Source organism: Trichomycterus rosablanca, chromosome 23, assembly GCF_030014385.1.
Source record: "Trichomycterus rosablanca isolate fTriRos1 chromosome 23, fTriRos1.hap1, whole genome shotgun sequence".
Classification (NCBI taxonomy): Eukaryota; Metazoa; Chordata; class Actinopteri; order Siluriformes; family Trichomycteridae; genus Trichomycterus; species Trichomycterus rosablanca.
The window spans coordinates 5,699,734-5,714,984 of record NC_086010.1 but is presented as its reverse complement, the minus strand read 5'-3'; the positions used below and the strand labels follow the sequence as shown (position 1 = coordinate 5,714,984).

The window sequence follows — 15,251 nt, the reverse complement described above, 5'->3', positions numbered from 1 at the left end:
ATAGATAGATAGATAGATAGACAGACAGACAGACAGACAGACAGACAGACAGACAGACAGACAGACAGACAGACAGACAGATAGATCACTTTATTAATCCCACAGGGAAAGTCAGTTATTACAGCAGCTCAAGATACATTAAAGCAAAAAGTATTAAAGTACTATCATACAACATGCAATTAAATAAATAGAATAAGTAATGTAGTATGTAATATAAAAACTACTAAGAAGTGTTATGGGATATAATATTTTCGGATAAGATATGTTATATGTAATAAACTGTTGTAATTCGCATAATTTCATGTTTTAGTATTAAAAACACACATATTTTGATAGCCTTCTGTTAACCTCCCTCACATAGAGAAGTGTCAAAACCTGGTATGTCCAAGAAGCTGATGGTGTCCACATTCTTTTGGGCCTTGCAAGAGAACAATACCTATCTACCAGCAGCAGGAGGCGGCATCTTTATTTAGGGAGCTTTTACTTGCGCTGTTTCAAACCACACATAGATCCCTACGCAGTGCACTAGTTGGGGTAATTAGCTTTTTTTGCATTTTTGCATTTGCGTACTGAAGTATGTTTGAGGATATTTGGTGTATTATATATATTATATATTTGGTATATTATTTTATATAAATATTTTAGTGTCATATAACGCTGTATAAGTGGTACAGACCAGCCACACCGCACTTTGTAGTGTGTAGGGAATAGGGAGTAGGGACCATTCTGGACGCAATGCATTTGGTGTGTGTGGAGTATCACGTGACCCGCATGCTCTTTCACACATGTAAACACGTTTTCGTCGCTATATTGCTTTTTTATTGAATGTCGTTTTTTAATACACAGAGAAGTAAATATGAAGGTAAAAGTACTTTGTAGAAACCCGGACGAGTATGTTCGTGAAACTACTAGAGATATTCAACGCGGTAAGTTTAGTGGTGTTTATGCTAAGCTAACATAAGCTAACGAAAACACGAGGGTTAAATCCATGTCTTTATTTACCTGTGTAGGTGCAAAGCATAGGGAATTAATGATTGTACTGTGCACTACCGTGGTTTTAGGGTTAGGGCACTCCTATAAATTACCCCACTGTTAAGGGGCACCACAAAATAGCAGTGGTCGGACCATCAGCTATATGTCAAATGCATGTGGACACCCAGTACATTTACATTTTAGGCATTTAGCAGACGCTTTTATCCAAAGCGACTTACAATTATGGGTTAAGAGCCTTGCTCAGGTGCCCAACAGTGGCAACTTGGTAGGGTTTGAACCGGCAACCTTCTGATTACTGGTCCAGTACCTTAACCACTGAGCTATCACTGCCCCAGTAATATCCATACCCTGTTAATACTCGTTATAAGTGTAAAGACTACAGCTGTTTTCTGTTCTTCTATGCATAATGTGTTGTATTCTTTCTCTAGTCTTTTGCTGAACGCTGCTGTCTTTATATTTTTCGGGGGAGCATTTTTTTTCCCTTCTAGAATTAGCACTAAGGTGTTTAAAAATCCTAACAACACTGCTGCACATGATACACTCATACCAAAACAAGACATACTACTATAGCATTACAATGTTGGTGTCATTGCAGTGCTGAGAACTGTCCACCACACACATAACCTAGTGGGGGGTCCTTGGGATTGCTAAATGGGGTATGGTGTGCCACTGTATACAGAACTGTAGATGAGCTACAGTCAGTAATTGTTCACTCACACGTTTAACTGTGTGGAAGATGAAGCTTAAAAATAATAATTGAATGTATGTATTAGATAGGTGTATAGATTAAAGCACTTGGTGATGTATGGTATGTAGTCTATCTACCACAAAGTAACCACATGTGGATAAGATCAAAATAGCTTACAGAAGACACTTGAAATATATAAAAATAATGAAAAATTGAATCAGAATTTAGACAGAAGTATTTGAATATCTGCCTCGCATGACAGACACGGCTGTCTTACAATATCACATATGTACTGTAAATCAATACTTTCAGCTAGAATCTGCTATTTATCGAATCTGCTATTTTCTCTTAAGTTCCCAGGAACTATGATCCTCATCTCCACCCGTTTGAAGTGCCGAGAGAGTACACCAGAGCTTTGAATGCCACTAAGCTTGACCGCATATTTGCTAAACCCTTCGTAGCATCTATGGATGGGCACAGAGATGGCATCAACTGCATTGCCAAACATGCCAAGAGTTTGTCCACCGTGATATCTGGAGCTTGTGATGGAGAGGTGAGCCAGTGGTCATTGTTGGCCTGTTTTGTTCTTTCAGTAAATGCACTTTATGATCTTCTGGGACTGTTTGTGCAACTGGATTAATGACCTTAAGTGATGTACTTTTGTTCATTGTAGGTGAAACTTTGGAACCTGAGCAAGCGGGAGTGTCTCCGCAGCATTCCTGCTCATGAAGGCTTTGTCAGGGGGATATGCTCTCGATTTTGTGGAACGTCATTTTTCACGGTACTTTACAATCTGTTTGAATGATTGCTCAGAGAGACTGGCGTAAAGCCCAGTGAGATGATGGCGTAGTTCTAAATGGTGTGTTTAATTCCAATGGCAGGTAGGAGATGATAAAACCATAAAGCAGTGGAACATGGAGCCTCCTGGTTACGGTGTGAGGGAAGAACCATTAAACACTATACTTGGAAAGGTATTTGATTTTTATCAAATTATTTCAGTTTATTGAAATTAGTATGCCATACTTTTAAAGGTAAAGTAATATAGAAAACATGCATGCAAAATTATTTTGCTATTTTTGTGTGTGCTTTTGTTGACCCCTGCCAATTACAGAAAGCATGTGTAGCAGTGCAAGAAATGTGTTTTTATTCTTAAATGTGTGTTGTTAAATATGTAGCGAGCTCTGAACATTGACCTCATGCTTATCCCTGCTGGCTTGTGTTTGTGTTAGGCTGTATACACAGGTATTGACCACCACCAGAGTGAAGCTACGTTTGCTACATGTGGCCAGACGGTGGACATCTGGGATGAGCAGAGGACCAGCCCCATTCGCTCTTTCAGCTGGGGTGTGGACAGCTTCAGTTGTGTTCGCTATAATCCTGTGGAGGTGAGACACACTGGTGTAGTACTATGAGCAGAACTTTTTTTTATGGTCAGGCCTTCCGCAAACTGTTGCCACAATGTTGGGAGAATTTCATTTATTTCATGTAATTGCTTGTATGCACCCGTTAGCAGTGGGTGTGACTGGAACAACAGAGATTATTGATTAGGAGGGGTGTCCACATACATTTGGCTCAATAATGTTGCATATAAATAGCTAGCTAGTGTTCCAGTACTGAACAATGACTTCTAACGTACTCTTAAAAACTGAACCTGTTTAATCTTCTTGTAGACTGAACTCCTCGCCAGTTGTGCCTCAGACAGAAGTATTGTACTGTACGACATAAGAGAGTCCGCTCCACTAAAAAAGGTAAGAACGTAAACCTGGGGATGCAGTCCAAACAGCATTGTTTATCTCAGTGTGGATCATAACACCACTTTTATTCCAGGTCATTTTGAAACTGAAAAGTAACACACTTTGCTGGAACCCCATGGAGGCGTATTATTTCACCTGCTCTAATGAGGACTACAAGTATGTCACATTTTTATTTACTATGCGTTCATTTGTAGATCTAGGTGTTAAAACTTTGGATTACATTTCAAATATGAAATCGACTTAATAATTAGCTTAACCATATCCATTATCAGTAATAAACTAATCTTGGATATTTGCTTATCATTTAATGTCTGCGTCTCTTTGCTCAGTCTGTACACGTTTGACATGAGGCATCTAGACAAGCCCCTGACTGTGCACATGGACCATGTCTCAGCCGTGCTGGATGTGGACTACTCGCCCACAGGAAAAGAGTTTGTTTCAGCCAGTTTTGACAAGACAGTCCGCATCTTCCCCAAAGACAAGGGCCACAGCAGGTGAGTGAGGAGAACCAGATTATTAGATTTGCAATATTATCATCTCTGTCTTCATTTTAGTATGATTTCAGATACATTTCCCTGATTGCAATTTTTTTAAGGTTGTACCACAGAACCAAGGGTCCTTCTTAGAATTTTGAAGATTTTTTTACCAATTTTTTTACTGTTTCTTTCAGAGAGGTGTACCACACAAAGCGCATGCAGCATGTCATCTGTGTGAGATGGTCAGCAGACAACAAGTACATCCTCAGCGGTTCGGACGAAATGAACATCCGTATCTGGAAGGCCAATGCTTCAGAAAAACTGGGAGTGGTAAGAGCCTGTAGCTTTTTTGCTGTTTGAAGTCATTTTTAACTGAGGTGCTAAAATCAGAAGGATACATAAAATAATTAGGTCTGGAAGAGCTATATATGTGTAAAGCCAGTCCAACTTCTTAACAAGTTCAGAATAGATTCTGGGTATAAGCTTTCAGACCATGTGTAAAAACAACCTAGAACTGAACCTGAATAACCTGAACTGATGTGTGGTTGAGTGGTCCAACTGACCTTCTCTCTTGCTTAACCAGTCACACATTTTGAATTAGCATGATTTAAATTTGAAATGAGTCCTCCAGTTAGAGCATTTTGTAGATTCATGATAAAAATATTCTGCTGATAGTGCTGACTAGTACTGATTTTTGAGGTTTTTGTATTTTAGAAGCTTTTTAAAGGCACAGCCTTGACTCAGTGCCAGTTTACACACTGTAGATGTGGAGAAAACTCTGCCACATCTTAAGATCAACAGTAGGGGCTCCTGCCAAGCTTTTAAAATGATGTGCAGTCAGAAACAAAATCACTCCCGATAAGTGGCTTTATGGCAAGGTTGCCTGCCACCACCTAGTCTTTGCCAAGTAGGGACCTGATTTCTCATCAGTGCTGTATTGAGATTTAGTAATGCAAGTAGTGGAATGAACACAGAAAGCAAGAACTAAACAAAAAGTTGTGTAATGCTCTATATTGTTAAATGTGTCTACTAGTAGAGATTTCTCATTCAGGTTGTGAAGCAATCAAGGACTGTCCTGATATATTGACAATTTTATTATATGTAATTTTATTACAATTCACAATTTTATTTTCTCACAGTTCTATTGAAATTAATTGCACTAGAAGGACAATAAAAAAAACAGATTTATAAAAACAGGAAGATCCAGAAAGACATGGTTTGAGAAATTGGCTTGCACATAGACATACATAAAGGGGGTGACAACCTCATATTTATGCTCATGATTGTGGAATGGAAAGGTTCCATATAACTTTTTCTTGGCTGTAAACAAAAAAAGAAAATAAGAATAGTCTTGCGGTCAGTTCACTGAAGTTAAAGAGAATTCATGTGGAAAACTTTGCTGGAAATGTGGATTTTTTTTTTTGTTATTAACTTTTTATTAAGACACATGTCACATAATACACACAAGCACATTTACAGATACAATTTTTTTTTAAGTGAAAGGAACGGAGAGAGAAGGGTCCCTATAGGCAGGTATAAGAGAAAAAATATAAAGATAAAAATATACAATCATGAGATATCACAAATAAAAAAAAAGTACAATACATATACATAAAAAGGAAAAACAAGAGAGGACAAGAAAACCCCCTCAAAAAATAAAATCATTCAAAGATTTCCAATGTAATTCCAAAGAGGAGACCATATTCGCCAAAATTCTTCAGTTTTCCGATGCAAGTCAAAGGTCAGCTTCTCAAGAGGGAGAAAAGATGCTATCTGAGAGAACCATAAATTTACTGATGGGACCCGGGGGGTAGCCCAAATCAGCAAAATACATTTTTTTGCGATGAAGACCAAGAGGGTGGGAAATGTGGATTTTAAACCTAAAAAAAAAAAAAAAAAAAAAAAAAAAAAAAAAAATTATCACAAAGTTCTCTTTGTCTTCTCTGAGCCCTGAGCTCTGATTTTCTAATGCAGTGCATTGGCCACTTGACTTGGCTTGTCTTTAAAGAAGACCGGATTTATTCTGATGCTTCGCACTGAACCAGATGAGCAGTGTGGTCATCAGCACTTTTATTATTCAATCACTTAAAGCTCGGCTACTTTGGAAAAAGAATGCAGCATTAAATAACCAGGAGGGGTTTAATTAAATGCAGAGCTGATTAATCAAGCTTTGAGTAAATTCTGTAAATTGTTACAGAAGTCAGATGAGTTTATTTTTTGTGACATGGCAAAAAGTACTAGACATTTAAGCTTGTTGTACATCGACAATCGACATTTTGTGGTTACACCAGCCTCCAGTTCTCTGGAAAGGCTTTCCACCAGTGTTGTGTCAATTCAGTCAGACACAACTCAGAAGTGATGCTGGCATGCACAGGTTCATGTCTATGCTGGGATTCATATTCTGTGCTCGTTATTAGGCTATTATTAGGGTTTAACAGGCTTTTTATTTTGTCCAGACAAGCAGTGTACTTCCATGGCATCAGCAGCTATTAGCTTTAAATAAATTACATTGGCTTGGGAGGAATAAAAATCATTGCTTTTAATTAGAATGAAAGCCTTTAACAAGCAGGCAGCCAGACAAGCAGAGAGGCCGGAGTTTTATAGGGGAAAAATGAGCTACATATGGTGAACCTGTTGTCTTTAGAGAGAGTGTTATGTTTTAACTTTGGGTGTGTTTAGACAGGAAGCACAAGTTAGATTTGAGTTCAGATTTGACAGATTCTGATTAAATTAAATTGGTATTTACTTTTGTCCATAGTCATGCAACTCACTTCTGAAAAGTCAGATCAGTTAATAAGATCCAATTGTGGCTTAAATAATCTTACTGTGTATCCTCTACCCACAGGTCACATCCAGAGAGAGGGCAGCCATGCACTACAACCAGAAACTAAAGGAGAAGTTCCAGCACCACCCGCAAGTAAAGCGCATCGCTCGCCATCGCCACCTTCCAAGAGACATCTTCAAACAGAAACGAGAGCTGAAGGAGATGAAGGAGGCAAGACGCAGGAAGTAAGTGTTCTTCTCACCTTTACTACATTATGCACTCTGCATGAGTGTCTGCATTTCTTGATCACTGTAAGCAAATCGACATTTAGGAGTATTAGGAATGTTTTAGCAAAGCAGCCTGTAAATATGCAAAAGGCAGCATACCAAATGTCAAACTACTTTTAAATAACAATAATGATATTTTACGTTACTAGTGCAGACTCAGACTTATGTAAATGGTTAGCTTCTTTTCAGCTAGCATTGCTGATTGGTTGGGAAAGACCTCCTGTAGCCAAAAGGAGGGAGAGGGAGAGAGAAATAGAGACAAAAACAAACATGTCACAGGGACGAAATTGGTTTAACAACCACCAACAGTATAGTTACACACTATGTATGTTTTTGAAGAAAACAGGACTGATGACATCGCATTGTCTAACCATGCAGATAAAATGCCTTTGAGACTGATTTAAGCATCAGTGTAGTCATGAATGTTTTTTTTTAAGTAATTCAAATGTGCATTAAAACAAATCAGAGAACTAAACCAAATGCTACACCTAACTGATTAAGACGATTTTGTTGGAGATGTTTGACTCTGTGTTTGACATTTGGTGTTTAGAAAGTCTTTGTACAGAACCTGCACTTTTTAGCACAATATACAAAAAGATTTTTTTCCAGAAGAAAATCTTGTAGATCATTATATTGAAAATAAAAAGACCAGATTGGAGCATCCCTGCAGAGTTTAGTTTTTTTTTATCTTGTAGAATTGTTTGTTAATGCTCTTTCTTGCACTGTGTAATTTAGCTAAATGACTGTATATATAGAATCTGTTTGTGCTGCTGGACTCACCTGTGCCAGGTAGAAATGAAATGTTTGAGTCACGCATTATTTTCATTGTCTGACTCTCGTCTTTTTTTAGGGAACAAAACGTGCGCAAACACAGCAAGCCGGACACCGTTCCCTTGGTGACCGAGAAAGAGAAACATGTGGTGACTGTAGTGGAATAACACGTCACTGTATGGAGGAGCTTCAATCTCATATACATACCAACATGAATAAGACTTTCTACTCTGAGCAGCTACTGGGTTGCAATTCCAGGATTTTTGTGTACTTCTTGGTGAACTGTTCGAAGCTTAGCCCTGGCTGTCATAGAGGCTATTTATGGGTCGCTTAAAAGTTTATAACTAATGGTTATTTACACTTTTACATTTTCTGCTGTTAACAACATTTAGCTCAGACTCATATGTAACATATTTAATATTTGTGTTTAGCCAGGTGTTTTTCTAAATCATGACCTGGTATGACTAAAGAAATAAAATCTAATCTTTGCTAAAATCTTTCTTTGCCTTTTTTTCAAATTTAATGTGTTTAACTATATCATTGAAAGTATTTGGGCACCCATTCATTTACTTTCTAGCCACATACACCAAAAACAGGTACAAAAAATTAAGCAGACTTCCTTTCAGTCTGCTTTTTAAATTTCTACCCTGCTAGACTGGTGATTCACTGCAAAAACACTGTTATTATGAAGTGAGGACCTCCAGGAGCAAAATCAGCCCAACACAGAACGGCATCATCAAGCAACATTAGTACAATAACTGCTTATCAGGAACTTAATGGATTGGGTCTCCAAGAGATGACCAGGGTGGTGTAAAGCACACCATCATTGGACTGGATGCTGCACAAAAACTTGGCACCTGGGTTTGAGTCTTATTTCCAGTCAATGTCTGTGAGCAGTTTAGCATCTCTGGGTCCATTTAAGTTTTATCCAAGTGCTTTAATTGGTATTACATGGGATTTAGTATGCTACTACTGTATGTATGTACAGTGTATCACAAAAGTGAGTACACCCCTCACATTTCTGCAGATATTTAAGTATATCTTTTCATGGGACAACACTGACAAAATGACACTTTGACACAATGAAAAGTAGTCTGTGTGTAGCTTATATAACAGTGTAAATTTATCCTTCCCTCAAAATAACTCAATATACAGCCATTAATGTCTAAACCACCGGCAACGAAAGTGAGTACACCCCTTAGTGAAAGTTCCTGAAGTGTCAATATTTTGTGTGGCCATCATTATTTCCCAGAACTGCCTTAACTCTCCTGGGCATGGAGTTTACCAGAGCTTCACAGGTTGCCACTGGAATGCTTTTCCACTCCTCCATGACGACATCACGGAGCTGGCGGATATTCGAGACTTTGCGCTCCTCCACCTTCCGCTTGAGGATGCCCCAAAGATGTTCTATTGGGTTTAGGTTTGGAGACATGCTTGGCCAGTCCATCACCTTTACCCTCAGCCTCTTCAATAAAGCAGTGGTCGTCTTAGAGGTGTGTTTGGGGTCATTATCATGCTGGAACACTGCCCTGCGACCCAGTTTCCGGAGGGAGGGGATCGTGCTCTGCTTCAGTATTTCACAGTACATATTGGAGTTCATGTGTCCCTCAATGAAATGTAACTCCCCAACACCTGCTGCACTCATGCAGCCCCAGACCATGGCATTCCCACCACCATGCTTGACTGTAGGCATGACACACTTATCTTTGTACTCCTCACCTGATTGCCGCCACACATGCTTGAGACCATCTGAACCAAACAAATTAATCTTGGTCTCATCAGACCATAGGACATGGTTCCAGTAATCCATGTCCTTTGTTGACATGTCTTCAGCAAACTGTTTGCGGGCTTTCTTGTGTAGAGACTTCAGAAGAGGCTTCCTTCTGGGGTGACAGCCATGCAGACCAATTTGATGTAGTGTGCGGCGTATGGTCTGAGCACTGACAGGCTGACCCCCCACCTTTTCAATCTCTGCAGCAATGCTGACAGCACTCCTGCGCCTATCTTTCAAAGACAGCAGTTGGATGTGACGCTGAGCACGTGCACTCAGCTTCTTTGGACGACCAACTCGAGGTCTGTTCTGAGTGGACCCTGCTCTTTTAAAACGCTGGATAATCTTGGCCACTGTGCTGCAGCCCAGTTTCAGGGTGTTGGCCATCTTCTTGTAGCCTTGGCCATCTTCATGTAGCGCAACAATTCGTCTTTTAGGATCCTCAGAGAGTTCTTTGCCATGAGGTGCCATGTTGGAACTTTCAGTGACCAGTATGAGAGAGTGTGAGAGCTGTACTACTAAATTGAACACACCTGCTCCCTATGCACACCTGAGACCTAGTAACACTAACAAATCACATGACATTTTGGAGGGAAAATGACAAGCAGTGCTCAATTTGGACATTTAGGGGTGTAGTCTCTTGGGGGTGTACTCACTTTTGTTGCCGGTGGTTTAGACATTAATGGCTGTATATTGAGTTATTTTGAGGGAAGAATAAATTTACACTGTTATATAAGCTGCACACAGACTACTTTTCATTGTGTCAAAGTGTCATTTTGTCAGTGTTGTCCCATGAAAAGATATACTTAAATATCTGCAGAAATGTGAGGGGTGTACTCACTTTTGTGATACACTGTATGTATTTGATGGATAAAGCACTGTCTGTCACTGGTGGAGAAAAACCAACCGTATTTAAGTTCAAAATTATCCTTTGCTTAACTTATGTATGAACTATTCTAATTTAGAGCAGTTGTAAGTGCTTCCAATTGCTTTATTATCTATTTACATCTACTGTAGTTATCTAGTTATGTCTCTGGGTCTGTAAACCTCACTTGGCATGTTAAGGTTAATTAATCTATCACACAAGTAAGCCCAAATTATTATTATTTTTACTCTAGTGAAACAGAATAACAAAATATTTTAGGACGTTTTATTGTTTTCTTTTTTTGGTAACTTCTGGTAACTTTATACAAACTCTACAAAAAGCAATAAATGTAAATTAGATGATTTTGATGCTCATTCATGTAATTCTCATCAGCTAGTTTAATGGCAGCAGTGCAATGCATCAGATTATTCATAAATGTGCATGCAATTCAGAGGTCCTGGCTTGTCTTGCAGTAAATGTTTAAAATTTCAAAAAAGTCATTATTGTGAATTTTGTATTTTAAGTAAATATATGCTCATTTAAAACTCTAGGTTTCAAAGTAAAAAAAATGCCAACTTAAAATACTCAATACAAAACACTTAAAACTCAAGCTGTACTGTATTGCTTCACCGGTTTAGGGTGTTTTCAGTATTTCATGTTTCTAGTCCTAAACGGCCTTGTCCCAGCTGCTTTGAAATGTCCTGCAGTCATCCATTTCAGAAGGAGTATACTGTATATTTCCAAAAACAATCAAATTGACAAGCTGAAACATTTGTCACGTTATGTACTTTTACTGGGCGGCACGGTGGCTAAGTGGGTAGCACTGTCACCTCACAGCAAGAAGATCCTGGGTTCGATCACCAGGTGGGACGGTCTGGGTCCTTTCTGTGTGGAGTTTGCATGTTCTCCCCGTGTCCGTGTGGGTTTACTCCGGGTGCCCCGGTTTCCTCCCACAGTCCAAAGACATGCAAGTGAGGTGAATTGGAGATACTAAATTGTCCAAGACTGTGTTCGATATGACCTTGTGAACTGATGAATCTTGTGTAATGAGTAACTACCGTTCCTGTCATGAATGTAACCAAAGTGTAAAACATGACGTTAAAATCCTAATAAACAAACATGTACTTTTATTACTTTACAACTTTCTGTTTAATTTGTATTTTCCATACTGTCTCAACTTTTCTGGAATTGAAGTTTGCACACTGGGCCTTCAAGGGTGAGTCCTCAATACAGTAGGTGTACACTTCGAAGGGCCCTAAGTGACAATGCTTTATTTATCCAGAATAAAGCGGATCCTAGGTTTTCTTTGAAGTCTTACCTGTCTGCTGTGTCTGACCAATCAGAGCGGGGCTCATGAGAGTGGGCGTGGTTTTGGGCGACAGAAGCTGTGGTTATTTTTAGACCCTGATTCCTGATCCTCTGATGGGAGTCCAGTCCGGGTTTTTGCTGCTTTGCTCCATCCGCGCTCCCGTCAATGACTGAGTAGCTCCGTCTCTGCTCAGCTGCTCTGCGTCCATTTTTATTCTGTACGATTATGAAACCTGAGCAATCAAAGCTGCAGGAGACTGGACTGAACTGAGGGATTTAGAACTGTCCGTGCGGATTGGACTTTCTACTGAGGATGCTGCGAGACTTTTCTGAGCGATGGGTTAGGAGGGATTTAACATCATGATGGCAGAATAAACGGAAAGGGCTGCTTTAACACATCTGTCGGATACGTCCGGAGAGGGTGAGAGGTACATGTTATACATCCTAAATATGCAGGGATCGGGGGTTTATTTCTGTTCTGTGGATATGTCAGGGTCTGGGTTATTTTTGGATGGTAATATATGGATGTTTAGGAGCGATAGGGGGGAATCTGATGACCCTTCCTGGTTTTGATCAGTTGGGGATGGGGGTATACATTATTGTTTCTCTGCCCCTATATAATAATCGGGTTGCATCTTTGTCACCCACAAGCTCTTCATGGTTGACAAATATGAATTCAGCTTCACCAATGATGCCAATGTGCTTCAACGTTAGAATTCTACACATGCGACTAATAAAGCACCTCCAGGCCTTGCAGATGGTGATGACCAGTCTGACCTGGCCACCAACGACGCACTATAGGATGATAGGAAATAGCACTCAGCACTGATTAAACCAGGCTTTTCATCAATGTGTGTTTTAGAGAGCGTGTGGTTGAAGATGGCAGCTCCTATGGCACAGCGGGGCCTGGCAGACATGCCGGACCTGAGCCATCTCACTGAGGAAGAGAGGAAGATCATCCAGGATGTTTTGGACCGTCAGAAGAGGGAAGATGAGAAGGAGCAGTCCATGTTAAAGTAAGCCCGGTGTGATCGGGATTTATCATAGATTACAAAGTGCTTCTGCTATTAAGGTTGATGTGAGCGCACTGCTCAGATGCACTGGTTTGATCTGGATGAACAGGAGAGAAATAATTGATGCCAAAGGTCCTGGTTTGTACGGTTTCAAGGTTTGCAGTTTTTTACTCACCATTACGATGAACGCCTGAACTAATCCCCGTCTGTAGATGTAAATCCAGCAGTGGGTTTAATATTGGAAACGCTTTAACTGCGCAGAAGCTGCAGTGTAATTCAGCACCACGGTGCTGTCCACTTATTAAACACACCACACACATACTGGACATTTATGCACCAAAGTATGTGAACACCTTTCTATAAGCTTGTTAAACATCTCATTCCAAATCTATAGGCATTATAGATATGTATGGGTAGTATGGGTAATATGGGTCTCATATGGATCGCCCCCTCCATGTGCAGGCTACCTTGTCTTTGTGGACCTTGCTCTGTGCACAGGGCAATGGTCATCTTGGAACATGACAGGGCTTTCCTCAAACACCTTTCTATAAGCTTGTTAAACATATCATTCCAAATCTATAGACATTATGAGTATGGGTAATATGGGTCTCATATGGATCACCCCCTCCATGTGCAAGCTACCTTGTCTTTATGGACCTGACAAGGCTTTCCTCAAACCGTTGTCAATGTTAAAGCTTTTTTTTTATTATCCGTGGACAGAGATACCCATTTTCCAGCAGCTTTTACTTTGTAGCAGAGCTGTTCTTTGGCATTTCTTGTATCCCACCTTACCATATGGACAAAGGTCCTCTTAACTTAGCGTGACTCAGTATGTTTTATTTCTGACCTTGGCAGGAGACCACTGTTTCCTGTACATTTAATTCGGTGCAGCTAAACTAGGCCTATTTACATGTGTACACATAAGTCATCATAAGTCACTAGGTCTTACATTAAAGGTGTAAGTTTAAATTACAAATAAGGACCTAGAAGTTCGTTTTGCTAAGTTTAGATTGATTGTAGAACTTTATACTCCACCAAGTGAACATGGTTCAATTGGTTTATTATGTGATTAGGTATTGATTTCATTTTATCATTTAATTTACACTAAATTTCAGTGGATCCAGACAAATTTAAAACAAATGGAAATATACACTGGACAGAGTGCCATTCCATTGCAACACACACACTGACACATTAGTAACAAGAAATAGTTTAAGGTGTCAATCCACCTTCTGCATGTTTGGACGTTTGAAAAGACTGGAGTACTCCCATGTGTAATAAAACTAGAAGAACATGCAAAACATTTCACACACTGTGACCAGAGGTGTGGATTAAACCCAGTTCCTCTGCAAACATTATTGTTATTATTATTATTAATATAAAGAGCTTTATAATGTTTTGTTAGGAAAGGCATTTTAGGGTGCTGTGAAGAGGGGTGCCTTGAATGTAAAAAGTTTGAGAATCTCAGCTTTTTAGATACACATGCTTGTTACTGGCATAAGTACACCTGTTTACTTGTAAGGACAATCTAATTGTCAAAGTAAATATGTCTACCTTTAAGTCATTAAACACACATAATTGGACCTTATGGACCACTGTTGAACAATTAACATGTACATTGTTTATACTTCTGGGAACCGAATGTACCAGCACAGTAACTTATTTTCTGGTGCTGAATCCTGCTCTTACACACCTGACTAAGCTCATCAACTAATTAATGCTCCCTTCATTGAGTTACAGTGGGTGCATTTCATTATTACATGGAAATTCATTATAATGTGGTGTAGGATCACAGTCAGAATTAAGAAAGGCACTTCAAGAAATTGGTTGCTCATGGGTCATTTTGTTTGCCAAATGCTTTTTTTCTTTATTTTATCTTTAAATGCATTTTTATCCTTTATTTTACACAATGGGACAAATCTATAGGAACAACTGCAGGGAATCTGTCCCGTTCAGCCATAAGCATTAGTATGATTGGTCACACATGTTGGGCAAGGCCTGGCTCACAATCAGCATTCCGATTCATTCTGTGGGAGAGGGATGACGATGACGTCAGGTTTCTGTGCAGATCAGTCAAGCTTTTTCACACTAAACTAGGCAAACAGTTTCAATGCTGACCTGGCTTTTAATGCTGAAACGGGGAAGTGTCTGAGCCGGACTGTTACCACAACATTTACAAAATTCACAATTTTGTGTTTTATGTAAAGCACTGTGTAATTTCACTATTGTTGCTCCTAGATGTTTTTAATGACAACATTCACAGTTGAGAGGGGTAGTTATAACAGGGCAAAACTTAATAAACTGACATGGAAAGGTGACATTCTATTATAATGCTACAATTTTAGTTACATTTTCTGTTCATGTTTGTCTAGTGAGAATACTATGCTGGATAGGCATCAATATAATGCAAGCCAAATCCACTAGTTAGACAAAGTCTGCTTACTTTTGTCCAGGTCTGAGTCTAGATAAATGGTTTTCTTTGTCTACGTCCACCTGTGCCTTCCTGTTATGCGATCATTTCTTGAAATTGATATGACCACTGTCTGCGAAAAGGAAATGGT

At 39.4% G+C, this 15,251-nt stretch overlaps 2 protein-coding genes across 2 annotated transcripts in view; both read left to right on the top strand.

The window, feature by feature from the left end:
* Positions 1–776: 776 nt before the first annotated feature.
* dcaf13 (ddb1 and cul4 associated factor 13) lies at positions 777–8,228 on the top strand. Its single transcript, XM_062985909.1, has 11 exons — positions 777–926; positions 2,035–2,234; positions 2,355–2,462; positions 2,563–2,652; positions 2,911–3,066; positions 3,352–3,429; positions 3,509–3,591; positions 3,765–3,929; positions 4,106–4,241; positions 6,757–6,920; positions 7,813–8,228. The coding sequence occupies exons 1-11, from the start codon at positions 857–859 to the stop codon at positions 7,898–7,900; spliced, it is 1,338 nt and encodes a 445-aa protein (XP_062841979.1). The 5' UTR covers positions 777–856; the 3' UTR covers positions 7,901–8,228.
* A 3,707-nt stretch (positions 8,229–11,935) lies between these two features.
* Positions 11,936–15,251, top strand: part of rims2a (regulating synaptic membrane exocytosis 2a) — a 148,325-nt gene continuing 145,009 nt past the window's right edge. Inside the window, exons 1-2 of the mRNA XM_062985768.1 lie at positions 11,936–12,098; positions 12,540–12,693. Of these exons, the coding sequence (XP_062841838.1) occupies positions 12,557–12,693 (137 nt within the window). The 5' untranslated portion in view covers positions 11,936–12,098; positions 12,540–12,556. The remainder of the gene's footprint in view (positions 12,099–12,539; positions 12,694–15,251) is intronic.

Coding starts and splice junctions, on each gene's coding strand:
- dcaf13 (XM_062985909.1), top strand. CDS start 857: ATGAAGGTAAAAGTACTTTGTAGAAACCCGGACGAGTATGTTCGTGAA. Junction 3,067..3,351: donor TTCGCTATAATCCTGTGGAG/GTGAGACACACT, acceptor ATCTTCTTGTAG/ACTGAACTCCTCGCCAGTTG. Junction 3,930..4,105: donor AAAGACAAGGGCCACAGCAG/GTGAGTGAGGAG, acceptor TGTTTCTTTCAG/AGAGGTGTACCACACAAAGC.